We start from the raw sequence: 15,761 nt of genomic DNA on the forward strand, positions 1-15,761 counted from the left end.
ATACACCACCCATCGCAAAATCACTGCAATCAGTTGTTAAAGCAAGTTCTGCATTAGTAGAAGGGTGATAAAGCAAAGTCGCTACTGCTAAAGCACTTCTAATTTTTTCAAAGCTTGTTTCTGAAGCAGTATCCCACGGAATTTCCCTCTTATCTCGTTTTTTTGCTTTAATTAAAAACTTATGAAGTGGCGCTAAAATCACGGCGATATCTGGAATAAAGCGATGATAATAGTTTACCATACCCAAAAAACGTCTAAGTTCAGAAATAGTTTTGGGTTTAGGGAACTCTACCACTGCCTTCACCTTTTTTGGATCTGGCATACACCCCTTACTGTTTATCATATGTCCTAAAAAAATATAGTTTCTTTCCCAAATTCACATTTTGATTCGTTTATAACGATCCCGTAGTTAAGGAAACGTTTAAAAATTTCTTCTAAATGCTTTTTATGCTGCTGGTGATTTTCACTCGCGATTAAAATGTCATCCAGGTATGGAAAACAGAAATTCAACCCTCTCAAAACCTCATCCAAAAAGCGTTGAAATGTTTGTGCTGCTGAACACAACCCAAAGTTTAGAAACGGAAATTCATATAGCCCAAAAGGTGTTATTATAGCCGTTTTCGGAATATCGGGGGGGGGGGTTCACAGGAATCTGGTGATACGCCCTTATTAAGTCAACTTTCGAGAATATTTTCTTCCCGTGTAAAATGCTAACACAATCTTGAATGTGAGGAATTGGATATTTGTCCTGAACTGTTATACGATTTAGTGCTCTGTAATCGCCAGTTGGTCTCCAGTCATACTCGCCTTTTGGGACCATATGCAAAGGACTAGCCCAATTACTTTTTGACGGTCTACAAATCCCTTTGTCAAGCATATATTCAAATTCCTGTTTAGCTATTTGAAGTTGCGTTGGGTGTAACCGACGCGCTTTAGCTGAAACAGGGGGCCCCTCAGTCGGAATGAAATGAACTGTATTATGTTTCATTACCTTTTGTGAAAGAACATTAAGTTGTGTAATCTCAATATATTTCTTTAACAATTCTTGATATTCAGAATTCCCATAAATTGTTTTCACATTCGGAACCTCGCAAAATATCGATCGACCGCTTGCACTAAATTTAGTCACCGGATCTAAAATACGCCTTTTCTTTAAATCGACTAGCAATCCAAAATGCTGCAAAAAATCCGCCCCTATTATAGGCCTTGTAACGTCAGCTATGATAAACGGCCATCTCAATCTGCGTCCTAACCCGAAATCTAAATTTAATAACTTAGTACCGTAAGTATTAATCCCAGATCCATTTGCAGCGCACAAAGTGAATTCTTTTTTTCCGCTGTCTAAATTCAAAAAGGATTTTGGGTAACAAGAAACATCACTACCAATGTCAATTAGATAGCTCGTTTGAGTTAAAATATCAGTGATATACAGTCTGCGACTAAATCCTTTTTTAGTAAAAGTCATAGAAACTTCCGACGATTTTGAAAAATTTGAAAATTTCGCTTCAAAAGCGCATGGTTTTACACATTTGGTAGCTTTGTCTTTAAATTTAAAATGATACCAACATAACCAATTATTCCGCTTTTCAGCTCTCAAATTAAATTGTTTACGGCCCTGAGATCGATTTGGAGACCTTGAGCGACTGCGCGTTTTTACAATTTTAGTAAGTTCGTCTACCTTCAGTTGCAATTGTTCCAACTGAATTTCAGTACTAGCAGTTTGGTATTTAAAAGTTTGCTTATCAATTGAGTTTACAACCAACCCAGTATATTCGCAAATCTTGTCTGCCATTTCCGCTAACTTTTCTAAATTTTCAGAACTGACCGCTAAAATTGTTTGCACTGGTACCGGTAACCTACGAAGCCAAATATTTTTTAAAAAATCATCATCTACATGCCTCTCACTTAATTCTTTCATTTTTTGTAATAACATAGATGGAGATTTGTCACCTAATTCTAAGTCTTCAATTAATGTCTTTACTGTACGACTCTGAGAAAATTCGAACTCCGCTAACAATCTTTGTTTAAGTGCGGTGTATGGTTTTTCTGGCGGCTGACATAAAATATCGGTAGCATGAGACAAAGTTTCTGCATCTAACGACGCAGCCAAATGATCGAATTGCGTTTGTTCAACCGTAACGCCAGCTAACTTAAAACTAGTTTCAAGTTGTACAAAAAATAACTTCGCATTATTAGGCCAAAAATTAGGTACTTTTACAGAAACCCTATTGCAACTTAAGTTTTCAGCACTTACTTCCTTTTGAGTCAAATTTAAATTATCTTTTGTTTCCATACTAACATGAAACAAATATTTACTGAATTTGTAACATGAACAACTAATAGCTTAGGTACAATGCTACACTCAAGAACCTCAAAGGACACATGCACAGAAAAGCAAGACAGTTGAAAAAAATTGAAGTTTTTCGTCGAAATAAATTACCTTCCGGCGAATTGCTGCGACCCATTCTTTCTTGAAATCATTTCGCTACCAACTGATAACTGCGTGTTCAGGTCACCAATGTAGAGACGGGTAATCCAGTTGTTAAAAGCGAACATTTATTGTAAATTGCAACAAAACACATTACCATTAAAAGAAATAAATATAAATTAATCAGTTCCATCTCGGAATAATCTAACATTTACACATAACACATCAATCCAGATACCGCGCTGTTTCTCTGAGTTTAGGCCGTTGCCACATAGATGATATTGATCCGTGTTTCTAAAAATGGTAATTTTACATGCATTTCGAGCAACCCTTTGAGGTTTTTTATCTATACCACTATTATAAAGAGAGAGGATTTATTCTGCATGTTTATATGTTTTGGGTAATCTCCAGAACCACTGCACATATTCAAAAAAATCTTTTTTGTATGAAAGGCACAAACTTGCACAGTAACACCAATACTAATATTATAAAGAGAGAATGGTTTTTGTATGTTTAAATGCTCCGAACAAGATTGACACATGATTGCAACTTACTGAATGAGTACGTTTTCGATAGGGCAACCAAATTAGTAACCGATCAACGACTCACCTATGATACCAGAAGGCAAATTATGTTTATCGGCATACGCAGTGGAACTGAAAAAAGTTTAATAAATCTAACCAAATTCAACAGGCAGACTGAGAATGTGGGAGCTGTTTTTTTTACTAAGTTGCAGCAATTTTACTTAGAAAAGCTGATCATTCCAGTCTTGAATATACTACTTTGAATATCTCCCTTCAGAAAGACTCCATACGTTTAATAAGAACAAAATGGACCATTATGAAAGCATCTTTATAAGGTCTGCCCCAGGACGGATGTTCAATGAGCCACTGTTTGAATATAGAAGCCATGGATAAAACTCTAAATGAACTAAAAGAAGACAACTTTTTGAGATGTGTCATCTTCGCATTTGCCGGTGACTCTTATCAAACTTTTCCTGTGGTTCCTTTGATTAACATGTGCAAATATACTTTAAGCCCGTTTAAAGTCGTCTCCTTTTAGGAACTATGCACGATCTCTCTATCTGAAGTATACTTTTAAGAGCTTATATTCATTCTATTAAAATTAAAGGTGGTATTCCAGGAATTTTGTATTGAAACTTTGTCTTTTGTATGTAAGGGGACTGGACCACAAGTAAAATCAATGTGGACCAATATCATTTAGAGTATTATTCTTACTGGAGCAGCAGCAGGTCAGTCAGGAATGATCCTCAAAATTCCATGGTCATTACACATTTCTATTTTCAATATAAGTAATTGCAATTTCCAATAAAAACTTCTTATGCCATCACCATCATCAAATTAAGGTCAAACAAATTATGCGCAGTACAACGTTTCATAAGGGAAGATTATACGGTTCACGGGGAAGTAAAGGTTGGTCTCTTTTGATTAGAAAATGAATTTGTCAATTTCTTTCAAAAACTCATAAAAACAAGACAAAAAATTTTGCATACCATGATATTTTAAGACAAAAAAAAAATCTGCATAATATACGAGGCGTATTTTTAAAGTAAGTTCCGTTTTGATATAAAAAAAGAACGAGTACAGATAGAGCAAAGAAATTTATTGCACAAAAATCTACCATCCTTACGCTATTTTTTGACATTGCTCCCGTGATTTTCCAAACATTTGTCATAGCGTGGTACAGGTTTTTGTATACCTATTCATAGAAAATTGCCGCCTGTGTAGTCAGCCATGGGATAACATGTTCTCTGAGCTCATTATTGCTATTGAGCCACAGACCACCTTGGAAAGGCTTTAGATGCCGAAACAAATGAAAGATGCTGCGAGCGAGGTGAGGGCAGACCAGAGGATGTTCAAAAACGCCCAGGCAAAGCCCTGTAAGAGTCCTCATGGTTGACTAAACGGGCGGTAACTTTGTACGAATAGGTATGAAAAACCTGTACCACGCTATGACAAATGCTTGGAAAATCACGGGAGCAATGTCGAAAAATAGCGTAAGGGTGGTAGATTTTTGTGCACTAAATTACTTAGCTCTATCAGAACTCGTTCCTTTTTTATATAAAAACGGAACTTACTTTAAAAAAACGCCTTGTATATATTTAAGACAGATAATTTTTCCAACCCGAACAATTTCGGGACGGGCACCAAGCATAATTAACATATTTTTGGTGCATCAAAAACTACATTAACTTTAATGTCAGAAATACTAACCATCAATTAAACGTTTCATATCTTCAGGAACCTACAAAATCAGAGCAGAAATAGTCAATAACATCTAGAATATTTTACAACAGATAGAAAACTTTATTGAATTAATTTACATTTATTTTTTGTGATAAAAGGGTATATGTAAGAACACATGCATCTAACCTTCTTTAAACAGCAAAAAGTTAGAATTAAATAATTCATCACCGATCATTTTAACTGCTCAAGCTGAAGTTCTTCCGACTATATTGTTTATTTAGTACTATAGCATTATTATTCATGTGTGGAATCATTGTATCATAATAAGAAGGTGCTATTACAAATGCATTAATACATAAATTCAACCTCCAAATTTAGGGGTGCAACAAAGAAGGAAGAGAGGTTCAGGGTTGTATTATTCACATCCAAAATATTTATCTTCCCAGTGGGAAGAACTGGTAAAATATGGTTACATTATAAAGAGTTCAAAAAATATTAAACAAGAGTATACTTTAGACCTAAACATTCTAGTATCCAATTAATAGTCAGTGTACAGTACACTTTGACTTTTTTTAGTAAATTTTTTTTTTGAAAATTAATGATACACATTTCTCCCCAGACATTTAACTTAGCAATCAATAAAACTGAAAAATGGAATTGCAATAACATTCTACTTATGCAAAATAAATAATATGGAAATAAAATAAAATTCAGGATTAATATTTCTTCAACAACCAACTTCTGCCAAAGAAAAAAAGAAGTACCATATAATATAAAGGGGATAAGTTGGCAGCCTAATGTCTGAAATTACTGGCTAGTGGTTGTTACAAAAAGAGATTTTTTTCTCTTTTTGTCTAAAAGATAGATTTTCATGTGATTAATTTATGTGCTAGAGTTAAAATTTTAAAATTCTATTTCAGTTTTGATTAAAAGTCGAATACTTTTGGAACCAAAAGAGCATAAAAGATTAGTCGAGTTGTATTTACAAAAAAAGGGGGGGGGGGGCAAATGCACATTTATTGTATAATTTTTTTTTGAATCATTGTATTTAAAAGTGCTTTTACTTGTAGTGCCTTTTACATTTTATCAACAATTGATTATGATTATAAACAAAAGTTGAAGGATTGTTGAAAATAATAATTTCAAATAAATGATTCAGTTATAAAATTTTTACCTTTAAATATGTTGATGGGACTAGCCCTTGATTACCATCGCTTCCTTTAGCTTCCCACCATCCATCTTTCCTAAAGAATAAAAATGTTTTAAATGTACAAAAATTGAAAATTTTCACAAAGGATATTTATAAGATAAACAGTACCTTAGCTTTCATAACAAGGAAGAGCAATATCAGGTTAAGGACTTTAATTAAAATAGTCATAGAGTTAGGGAGAAGGAATTCCCAAAACTTAGGAAGAACATTATGAAGACAAACAGACTTCTTAATGATATACTCATTCTGGACACTGACCTTATGGTTAGATGTAGAATCATGAGTTACATTTAATGTTATATTCATACTCAGCTTTGCCTAAGCACAGATAGGTTTCTAAAACCATGCAGGATCCAAAAACCTTATCAAGTTCCAGAGCAAGATTAAAGGATTTTGTACATGCACATTTCAGGATTGAGAGTAAAAATAGCAAATAAATCTATCAACAGCAGCACTAAAAACAATTGGAAATGCAAGAATCACATCAAAAGAAAATGTTAAAAATGAGAAAACATTTCTCTTGAGGCACTAGAGGAGTTAAACTTCATAAATGGTTATTTAACTGATTAAAAGTAGTTGACTTCTTAAAAAATATTATTGATTAATATCTCATTGCAAATGAACTAATTAAAAAATATTTCATATTTCTTCTCCATTTGTTAATTGATTTTATAATGTTTTGAGTATAATATTAATTGCATTTACTGCTTCAATCAGTAGAGCTATGTAGGAATCCTTATGCATATATTAAAAATCATACTCTAATACTACCCCTACATTTTTAAGCACTTGTATACAGTGGTCAAAAGTAGCTTTTTGGTATAGCATAGCATAAACACATTTATTTACTTTTACATCTTCACTTCAGGGCATACCAAATTTGTTATTTTTATATGTCTTACACAGTATTTCAGCAAAATAATGTGCAAGATGAGCATAAAAAAAATACCTGATGGTTTCCTTTCATGAAAATCCACTTAAGTACATCAAAAGCTAAAATGTTTTGGTGATTTTATTTATTTTGTATCTTAAGTACAACATATCAGTGCACTGATGTACTGCACTTCAGCTTCCAGAATTGAGTTAGTGTAAGGTTAAAAAAAAATTTCCGTGAACATAGTTTTTAACCAAGTGGCTTTGCAATCTCAGCCATGAGTTGATGACCCTCATGATTTTAAGCACACTGTCATGTTCACAGTGGATATAGCAGTTATTGGTCATGGCTCCTTAAAATACATATCTTGCTTTTAAGGGTATCAGTAAGGACCCAAACTGTAAGGCTTACCTTCTTAATGAGGAAGCCATGACTTACATCTTACATGATTGTGAAGCATTTACAGCCCATTAGTTTGAACACCTTTGGGAGATTCACGAAATTCTCATCAGGTGCTAGCTAAATTTTGCTTCAGCTACTGGTCTCTTTTAGAGACTTTTGTTTGGGGATTAGTATAATAAAACTCTGGTCCCAATGTTTGGTTGTGTTGAGACGTTCCTTTTCTCATTTCATAACTTTTTATACATTTTGATCTTTTTGTTTTTGCAAATATTTAGGAAATTTTTTGTAGATAATAATTTTTGATAATTTGGTATTTTGAGTTGTTTCAAACCCAGAATACTAACCATCCTGTACACCTATATTTGACTAACGTTTTTGAAAAAGAATGAATTGTTGAGAAGTCCTAGCTATAGGCAGGGCCGATCCTAGCAGGTGTGCAGAGTGTGCACCGCACACACGGGCGGCCAAATCAAGGGGCGGTTGCAGGCCACATCATATAGTTCTTTTAATTCAGCAAAATTCCTCAAGAATTTCTCATAAGATAGCTAATAATAAGTCGAATAAATATGCTGAATTTTAAATTTTCAAGTAAGTGCCGATTTCCCGACAGCATAGCATAGTTTAAGAAAAATAGAATGCTAGGAAACATTGTGTTGGTTCATTGTCCATTAATATCTACTCTTTACACACATGCTTCATTTGGTTGCAAAATTTGTGTCAGAACCAATAAATCAGGCATGGATACAGGGGAGGGTAAATGAGGGAAATAGCCTCCTCCTGAAACATGAAAGGGTGCCTTTTAAAAGGAGCACTGAGGGCGGTCGCTAATGCTTATCCCCCAAGCCTTTATAGACCTAAACAATGAAGACATATTTTACACATTAAAAAAAGCTATACTGACTAGATACTCTTGCAAGCATTTCAAACAATTTCTGTGTTCAACAACTGTAGATGCGTAGAGAGACAGTGGAAGATTGCGACTCCCCTGAGAATCAAACATATATGAATGACAAACTAAAATTTTGTAATTTTCGTCCTTTACAGCATTTTTTCTCATTAAAATCACGAATGAACTGCCCGGTTTCAGATTGGGTAGCAGGACAGGGCTCTTGCCCCTTTCCCCCTGGTAGCAAATTTAAATGTTGCTTCAAAAAGATGCCATGACCTCCTTGACGAGACTAAAAAAGGCTTAAAATTGTTTTTAGGACTTTAATTTTGGAAAATTTCTCTGGTTGAACCACTGATCTTAAAGACCTCTCTGATTCACCCCTTCCACCTTAACTTAATCAAATATAGCCTAAAAATGTTGGCTCCAAAATCCAAATTATATTTTCTGAGGGCAGGCCTTTCATAACGTCATCAAAAATTGCTTAATGACATTTTTTGGATTCCATTCCCAAACATTGCTACCAAAGATAGTCTCAATTAGCGTTTTTAGAGAGGCCCCTAATCCCACCCCCTCTAACTTAACGTATTGAAAAACAAACTAAAATTGCGTTTTTCAAACATCAATTCAAGAACTTTCGGGGAAAGACCCCGGATCCCCCCCTTTTCTGCAACGCAATCACTATATCTCAACATTTCGTTTTTTGGAAGATTCCGAGGAGCCACAGAAACCTTCCTGCTTAAAATAGCCTGAAATTGATTTCAGTTTCAAAAAACATTTCGTCAAGGCAAACTGAACCCCGCCCGCTCTTCGCCCCATCGTTATCAAACAATGCTTAAAGTACGATTTTGGGACTTTAACGTCTAAAAAATTCCGCAAGAGAAAGGGCCGGCTTATGTAACTTTTCACGGCGCTAGGGCATGTCCATTAATCGTTGAGGTGGGGCGGACAAAAGTCTATAGTTGTATTTTTCAGATATTAATATCAAAAAATCTCCGAAAGATCCGCCGAAGCTTGACATTTTCGTTAACGTCAACAAAAATAGTATAAAATTGTGCTTTTAGAAATATCCGCTTGAGAGCCACAAAACCCAAAAATAGCCTAAAATGGATTTTAGTTCCGAAAAATATTTCGGTTTGAAATATTTTCACGTTTCCCTTATTGTTTTCAAATATAGCCAAAAGTGGGTTTTTGAAACAATAGCGCCGTGAAATTACCGGAGGAAAGCCGCCAGATCCCCTACCGTCACCAAAGGTAGCCTAAATTAGCATTTTAAACTTCAATTTCGAAAACTTTCGATGGAAGACGATTGAATCTCCCTCTGTCTAGCAACGTCAACAAGGATAACCCAAAATGGTATGTTTTAAAACTTCAGTTTCAGAAAATTTTCGGGAAGAGCGCCCATCCTTCTTAAGTTGCCGTCACAAATAATAGCTTCAAATTGATTTCAATTTTTGAAGAATTTCGGAAAGAACTCCAACATTACTTTCCCCTTAAGTCTCGAAAAAGTTCCTAAAACTGTGATATTTGACGTCAATTTCGAAAATTTCTCCATGCACATTGAATATACCCAACTCTCTTGTCCCTGCAACCAAACACAATCAAAGATTAACTAAAACTACTTTTCATACGTCAATTTTGATAGTTTTCTAGGAGCAATCCCCATTCCCAGATCCCCCTCCTCTGTGCTTCTTAGAATGTCACCGAAGACAGACTATAAAACGCGTTTTTATGACTAGTAAATTTTGGTATTTATTACTTTCTTAAATGACATAAATTGTACTTAAGGAGAGTTTCTTACTATAAATCTTTTCTTCCTTTCATCATTCTTATGTTTTTTATTTTCTTTTTTATATTAGAACTTAATATAGAAATTTGAAGAAAGATTTATAGGGATGTTAAAGATTAGTCAAAATATGCAAATTACTCTTGAGGGGTGGCACATTAGGTCTTTGCATGTGGGCGGCTGACACCCTAGGATCGGCCCTGGCTATAGGAATATTTGAGGGTCATTTCACAATATTTTCGACATTTATGTAGAGTCCGTAACGTGACTTTTTTTGCCATAACTTTTTTATTTACTGTTTGATTTGCAAATTATTTTAATATGAGTTGGTGTGTTGGTAGGAAAAGTTTAAAATAAAAAAATACGCTAATCAAACAGCAAGTTAAAAAGTTATGGCAAAAAAAAGGTCACGTTATGGTCTCTATATCAATGTCAAAAATATCATGAAATGATCCTTGAATAGTCCTATTTGAACTTTGCTCCATAGTGTGGGAGCCTTTTGAGGGACTAATGATGTTGATCTATTAGAGATATAAAAACTATTTATTATCCATAACTTTCATATAAAATTTAAGTTTTTATGATTTATTTTAAAAAAAATACATGGTAAACCAGAAAAGTAATATTTGGATGCATAACAAGTACCAAAAATATATACTAAAAACTATAACAGTTATCTTTGTCTGGTTTCTGGATTCATTGTGGGTTACTAATAAAGAAACCGTGATTAAATTGAATAACCAATATAAATAAAGCCCAATTACTGATGAAGAGGCTCCATTGTAGCTTTGGAATAGCTATATGCAGTATTTTCTTCAAGGCTGTCCAAAGTGGGGGGGGGGGGGCAATCGCCCCAGGCGCCACAAAATGAGGGGGCGCCGAAAGGTGCCCCATCATTTTGTATATTACAGATGCACAGTCATAGATACTCAAGATAGAGAAACATTGCAATGATGATTCTCTACTTTTTCCTAGGGCACGAAAATATTCCTCTCTCTCCGTCTCCAAAACATTCATTTCCTTTGTATCATTGAAATGAAGCAGACACAATTTCTGAGAATATAACTGTTGAGAATAAAACAAAAGGCACTTCTCGTTTTAAAATGAATTCTGCCCCTGCATGCAGTGATGTAACCAGAAAAAAAGTTTTAGGGGGTGCACATTCAGAGCCCAATTTCAAAATAGGCAGAGTAGGCAGCTGCTTAGGGCGGCAATTTTTTTAGGGGCGGCAAATTTTGCTTCAATCTCATTTTTTAAAATTATTATTCTTGAAATAAAACATCAGTTTTTTTTCAATTTTTCCCAAAACAGCGACATAACTGATCCTAACTTGTCAGCGGACTTGAACGTAATTGCTGAAACCACAGAAAATGCATTAGCTTGGGGCAGGGACGGAGTACATCTTCTATAGAAAACATGCACTTCGATCTATACCTTCCACAAATTTCTTTCCTTTAACTCAAAGAAGGTCCTTCCAGAGCGCATCAAGAAGAGGGCCTCAGGTAAAACAGACATAACATCTGGTTTCTCTTAAAAAGACTATGAGCAGCACTGGAAGGCTGAGTGATCTTTATTTCATGAGTTTAAAAAGAGCATTTTATTCCTTCATACCCTTAGGAGTGTTCCTCACGAAACATTACTTGAATGTTTAAAGAATAGGAAAGTAATTTGGAATTATTACTTCTGCTCAGTAGGTTAGTTAAAACCTACTCCTTTCGGAAAAGCTTAAATACTGTTTGTCCATTTATTTGTAGAAACCACTTATTTGCAGAACAAATCAAAATATCTTTTTAATTTTTAATATGTATTATTTATTTACGAAAGATGACGTTTTAAAATGCCACAATTTGATAGATTTAACATATGTATTCGAATATTGACAAAAAATAAGTGAACCGAATGATTATGTAACTACGGTGTTTTTTATTGCTCAGTTAATTTTGTGCAGTTACTTTGTAAACAAAAAAATGAACTAAATTATGTTTTAGTCAATTTAAAAGTCGTTGTCACTGTCTTATGAAAGTGTTTAAAATTGAATGTAAAATTTCAGACAAATACTAAAAGGCAGAATATAATTGTAATAAATAGTTTTTGAAATCATGACGCTTTTGAAACGAACTAAAAAGAATAAAAAAACTCTCTAAGCCTTGGGTAGATTTAAAGCCCCATAGAGATTCAACATACCTTACGTATTGCATGAAAAGTCTGTGTTTGCGAATTTTAATAGCAATCAAAATACTTGCAACATTTAAAAAGAAAATATGGGTGCATGCACTACATGACTATAAGAAGTATAAAGAGTACATACACATATATATTTTCATGAAAAAAAGCTATCGGTGATTTCACATTCTGAATATTTTGTGAATTTAGATTTCAAATCTGCCTACAGCCGGCATGAAGCTAAATTCGACCAAGGAAACATTGAAAGAACCCCCCCAAAAAAAAGTTTTTTGATCTGATAGGAAAAGAGGGGGGGGGGTGCATTCAAAAATTTGAAACTTTTGGTTTTAAAAACACAGTTTTAGACTTTCTTAGTCAAGGCTATGGGGGCAAAAGATAGTACAAAATGTACAAATATTTGATGCAAAAGAATGACCTCGTTGTTTTTAACATATGTGGAAGATGGTATTAAGTTGGTACAAGTAAAACCAAAAAATACTTCAAAAGAATCATTGGATGAGTCCAGATTGAAATTTAATTTTGATGTAATTTATGTTGATAAACACATTTTCTATTTATAATCAGCAAATTATTTGTGTTCTTAGCTTGATCAATATGAGTAACTAATTCAGTTTTAACTGTTTGTTTTTTTTATGTTGTGAGATAACATCTTACCAGATAAATATTTGGATTTTTAGCATTTCCATTTTTGGAAAAGTTTTTGGGGTATGTTTCACAAATATTAGAAACAGATTCATTGCGTGTATTTTAATATGTAAAAAATGCAAGTGCAATGCATTCATGCGTATGATGCACTGATGTTGTAACTAACTTGATTTTTCAGTGTATAGGGGGGGGGGCACCAGGAAACTTTTACCAGGGGTGCCGTCAGATAATCAGATGGCTCTGATTTTCTTCAGAATTTGTGCCTTTTTTATGTTGGTTTTTCAGCTCAATCACATTGCAGCACAAAGCCTATTTGATCTGTTTTCATTTATTAAATAAACTGTCTTCAGCACATTCTGTAAATGTTTGCTACACATACATACTTGTATATATCATCGCCTCAGAGCAACAGTAAGATATCTAATCCCAGAGATAACATTAAGCTATCTTACTGTCGCTCTGAGGCGAGGATATGTGTATATGTGCATATCTATGATCTTAGGTTGTTCGATCATTGAAAAAACGGGGTCCTGAAACGAAAAAGGTTAGAACCTCTTACATTATTATTTTAAAATCTTTACTTGAGCTAATATAATGATGAATTGAAAACAACAAAAATACGAAATTGGAATTGGCAATGGGAAAAAATCTCTACACATAAAAGTAAACAAAGTCAAAGTGCAAATCTTGATAGTTAGAAAAAAGTTCCCTTTGACCAATTATGTACAAAACTGATTCCAGTTCAGTGTTTATTTCAGGCATCTTTCCGTGGGGGGGGGGGGGGGCACCGCCCTCCCGGAGGATGCCAGCTACCCACCCCCAAAGAAAATTCAATTTACAATACCATGAGTCTTATGAATGAAAAAAATATGGCATTAACAGAAAATTCTGAAATCTATTTGGAGGGAGGAGGAGGGCATTTGCCTTCTGTGGTCTCCACTTTGTCAGTCAATGAAAAGTCCCTCTCTGTTAACAAAGAGCTAAAAGTACATTTTTCCCCTGGCAAAATACGGGCAACTAATGTTTGACGCTTAACAAACAAGAAGGGATGTTTCTTCTTGTTTTCCCTCTTTTGTTTGTGGTATGTTGATTGCTGTTGTGATAGGGTGGTTGGAACTATGTTATCTTTCCAATTTTTTACACAGACAATACATTGGTAAGGTCCTAGAGTCCTGTTGATGTGGTGCTTTTTGGGATCTTAGGACACGTACTCTGTGGGCACTAATGCTACAACCTGGTTGGAAATCAAAAGTATTTTGGATAACAATTATTGTATGGAGGGGGAGAATAGTGAGCTGTTTTGAGTCATCTTTAACGGGCTGTAATGGAAAATGTCTATGTTCGTTTATTTTTTGTTTGAAGTTATAAAATTATTCAGAGGGGGTAATTTTGAATTTGTTATTTAGAGGGATGAAGGTTCGTGTCCTACTCCTCAAATTCACCCTTGACCCCTCTGAACTCTTAAAGTGCCCCACCCCCTCAAATATGCCCTTGCCCTCCAAAACTTTTAAAGTGTCTCCTCCCCCCCTCGGAGAAAAGGTCTGAAAAAAACATTGTTCAAGCTGTCACTAAAATATCACTAATCTTTCAGTTGTTGGCTATAAAGAATAAGTTGTATCAAATCACTGGATATAAAAAATGCAAGTCAACACATAAGTGCTTCTTCTACAACTGCAAAAAGCCTACAACAGGCCATGACAGTCTAAACAAGTTTCTTCCAAGGCACTCGAACAGACACCACAGTTTGCTAGCATTTAATTTTTAAAGATCCTGAGATCTGCCTTTAAACAGTCAATCTACCTTGCGCAAGATCTTTCCCTTTTCTTGGTATCCTCTGTGCATGCAAAGTTTACCTTTTTACAAAGTGTAATGTTAAATTAACAAGAAATTCTTCTTAGTGTAGGAGCAAACGGTCAAACATTAGCTCCCATGCGATTTTTGTGATACAATTATAAGAGTTAGTTTTTCTGAAAGGTATTGGTATGAGGAAAACAAATTTGGATGCTGCTATCCCCAAAAATACTGCAAGGGGGCAGATAAGGGAGAGATTATAACTTCGCTGGGTGCAAGTGGTTTTCTTCCGTTCAATTTTTCTGATACAATTATGGAAGTTAGTTTTTCTGAAAGGAATTTGTATGAGGAAAACGAATTTGGATGTTGCCAGCCCCGAAAATGGTGCAGGGAGTGGTTATAACTGCGCTGGGGGGCAAATGGTTTTCCATTCAATTTTTGTGATACAATTATAGGAGTTAGAGTGCCTGCCAAAGTTGTAGACCATTTTGCCGGTTAAACCGTTGCCCAGGGTGCACCACGTGGAGGTAAGTCTACAATGCACCAAAACATTACAACAACTGTTTACCAAAACATCTTCACCGCTTAAGGATTGTCAAGAGTCCCAATTGTCCCCTTTGCAATTCAAACGAAGAAATGGACATTCGTCACCTGCACACTTGCACCCAGCTTTCCAGACGTAGCCTGTGTGACCGTTATTGGGAAGCAAGAGAGCGTATCGGCAGCTAAATATTTCACTCTATTGTTTCTGTATTGTTCCTTGTTCTGTGTATTGTGTTTGTTTTTTTCCATTTTGTTCTTTGTAACCTTTTTTTTGCTGCCAGCCATTGGAAATAAAAAAAAAAAATTATAGGAGTTAGTTTTTCTGAAAGGTATTGGCTCGAGGAAAACGAATTTGGATGTTGCTTCTCCCAAAAATGCTGCAGGGGGGGGGGGGATTTGTTCCCCAGATGACCGGAATGGAACCTGCTCCACAGGTAATTTTAGAACAGGTAAAAGGTTCATACAAAAAAAGTAAATGCTCAACTTTTTTATGCAAATGCAGACACAGCGCATTTCCCTGCTTGGACATGTGCGAACGTTTAGATTTGGATGACACATATTACTGTTTTAACTGGAAAGGGGATAGCAGTTCCGATGAATCTGACAGTGAAACAGAGTTTTAACTGGTGTTTTTTTTATTAGTATTGCTTAGGCTGATTTATTGTTCAAAATTCTTGATAGCAAAATTCTTCTGAAACAGTTTAGCATGTAAAAAGCTTATTTGAATAGATAATTTAAGTGTATATTTTCACTCAAACATCGTTAACTAAGTGCCTATGTGTTGATATCTGCAAATATAACTCCA

At 34.9% G+C, this 15,761-nt stretch overlaps 1 protein-coding gene across 1 annotated transcript in view; it reads right to left on the minus strand.

Moving 5' to 3' along the window:
- The window catches only part of LOC129231705 (nephrocystin-1-like), a 64,899-nt gene extending 57,749 nt beyond the window's left edge, over window positions 1-7,150 (minus strand). Inside the window, exons 1-3 of the mRNA XM_054866068.1 lie at window positions 7,131-7,150; window positions 5,810-5,879; window positions 4,663-4,693 (exon numbers count right to left, since the gene is read on the minus strand). Of these exons, the coding sequence (XP_054722043.1) occupies window positions 4,663-4,693; window positions 5,810-5,879; window positions 7,131-7,150 (121 nt within the window). The remainder of the gene's footprint in view (window positions 1-4,662; window positions 4,694-5,809; window positions 5,880-7,130) is intronic.
- Window positions 7,151-15,761: the final 8,611 nt, after the last annotated feature.

Source organism: Uloborus diversus, chromosome 10 (genome assembly GCF_026930045.1).
Source record: "Uloborus diversus isolate 005 chromosome 10, Udiv.v.3.1, whole genome shotgun sequence".
NCBI classification, from domain to species: Eukaryota; Metazoa; Arthropoda; class Arachnida; order Araneae; family Uloboridae; genus Uloborus; species Uloborus diversus.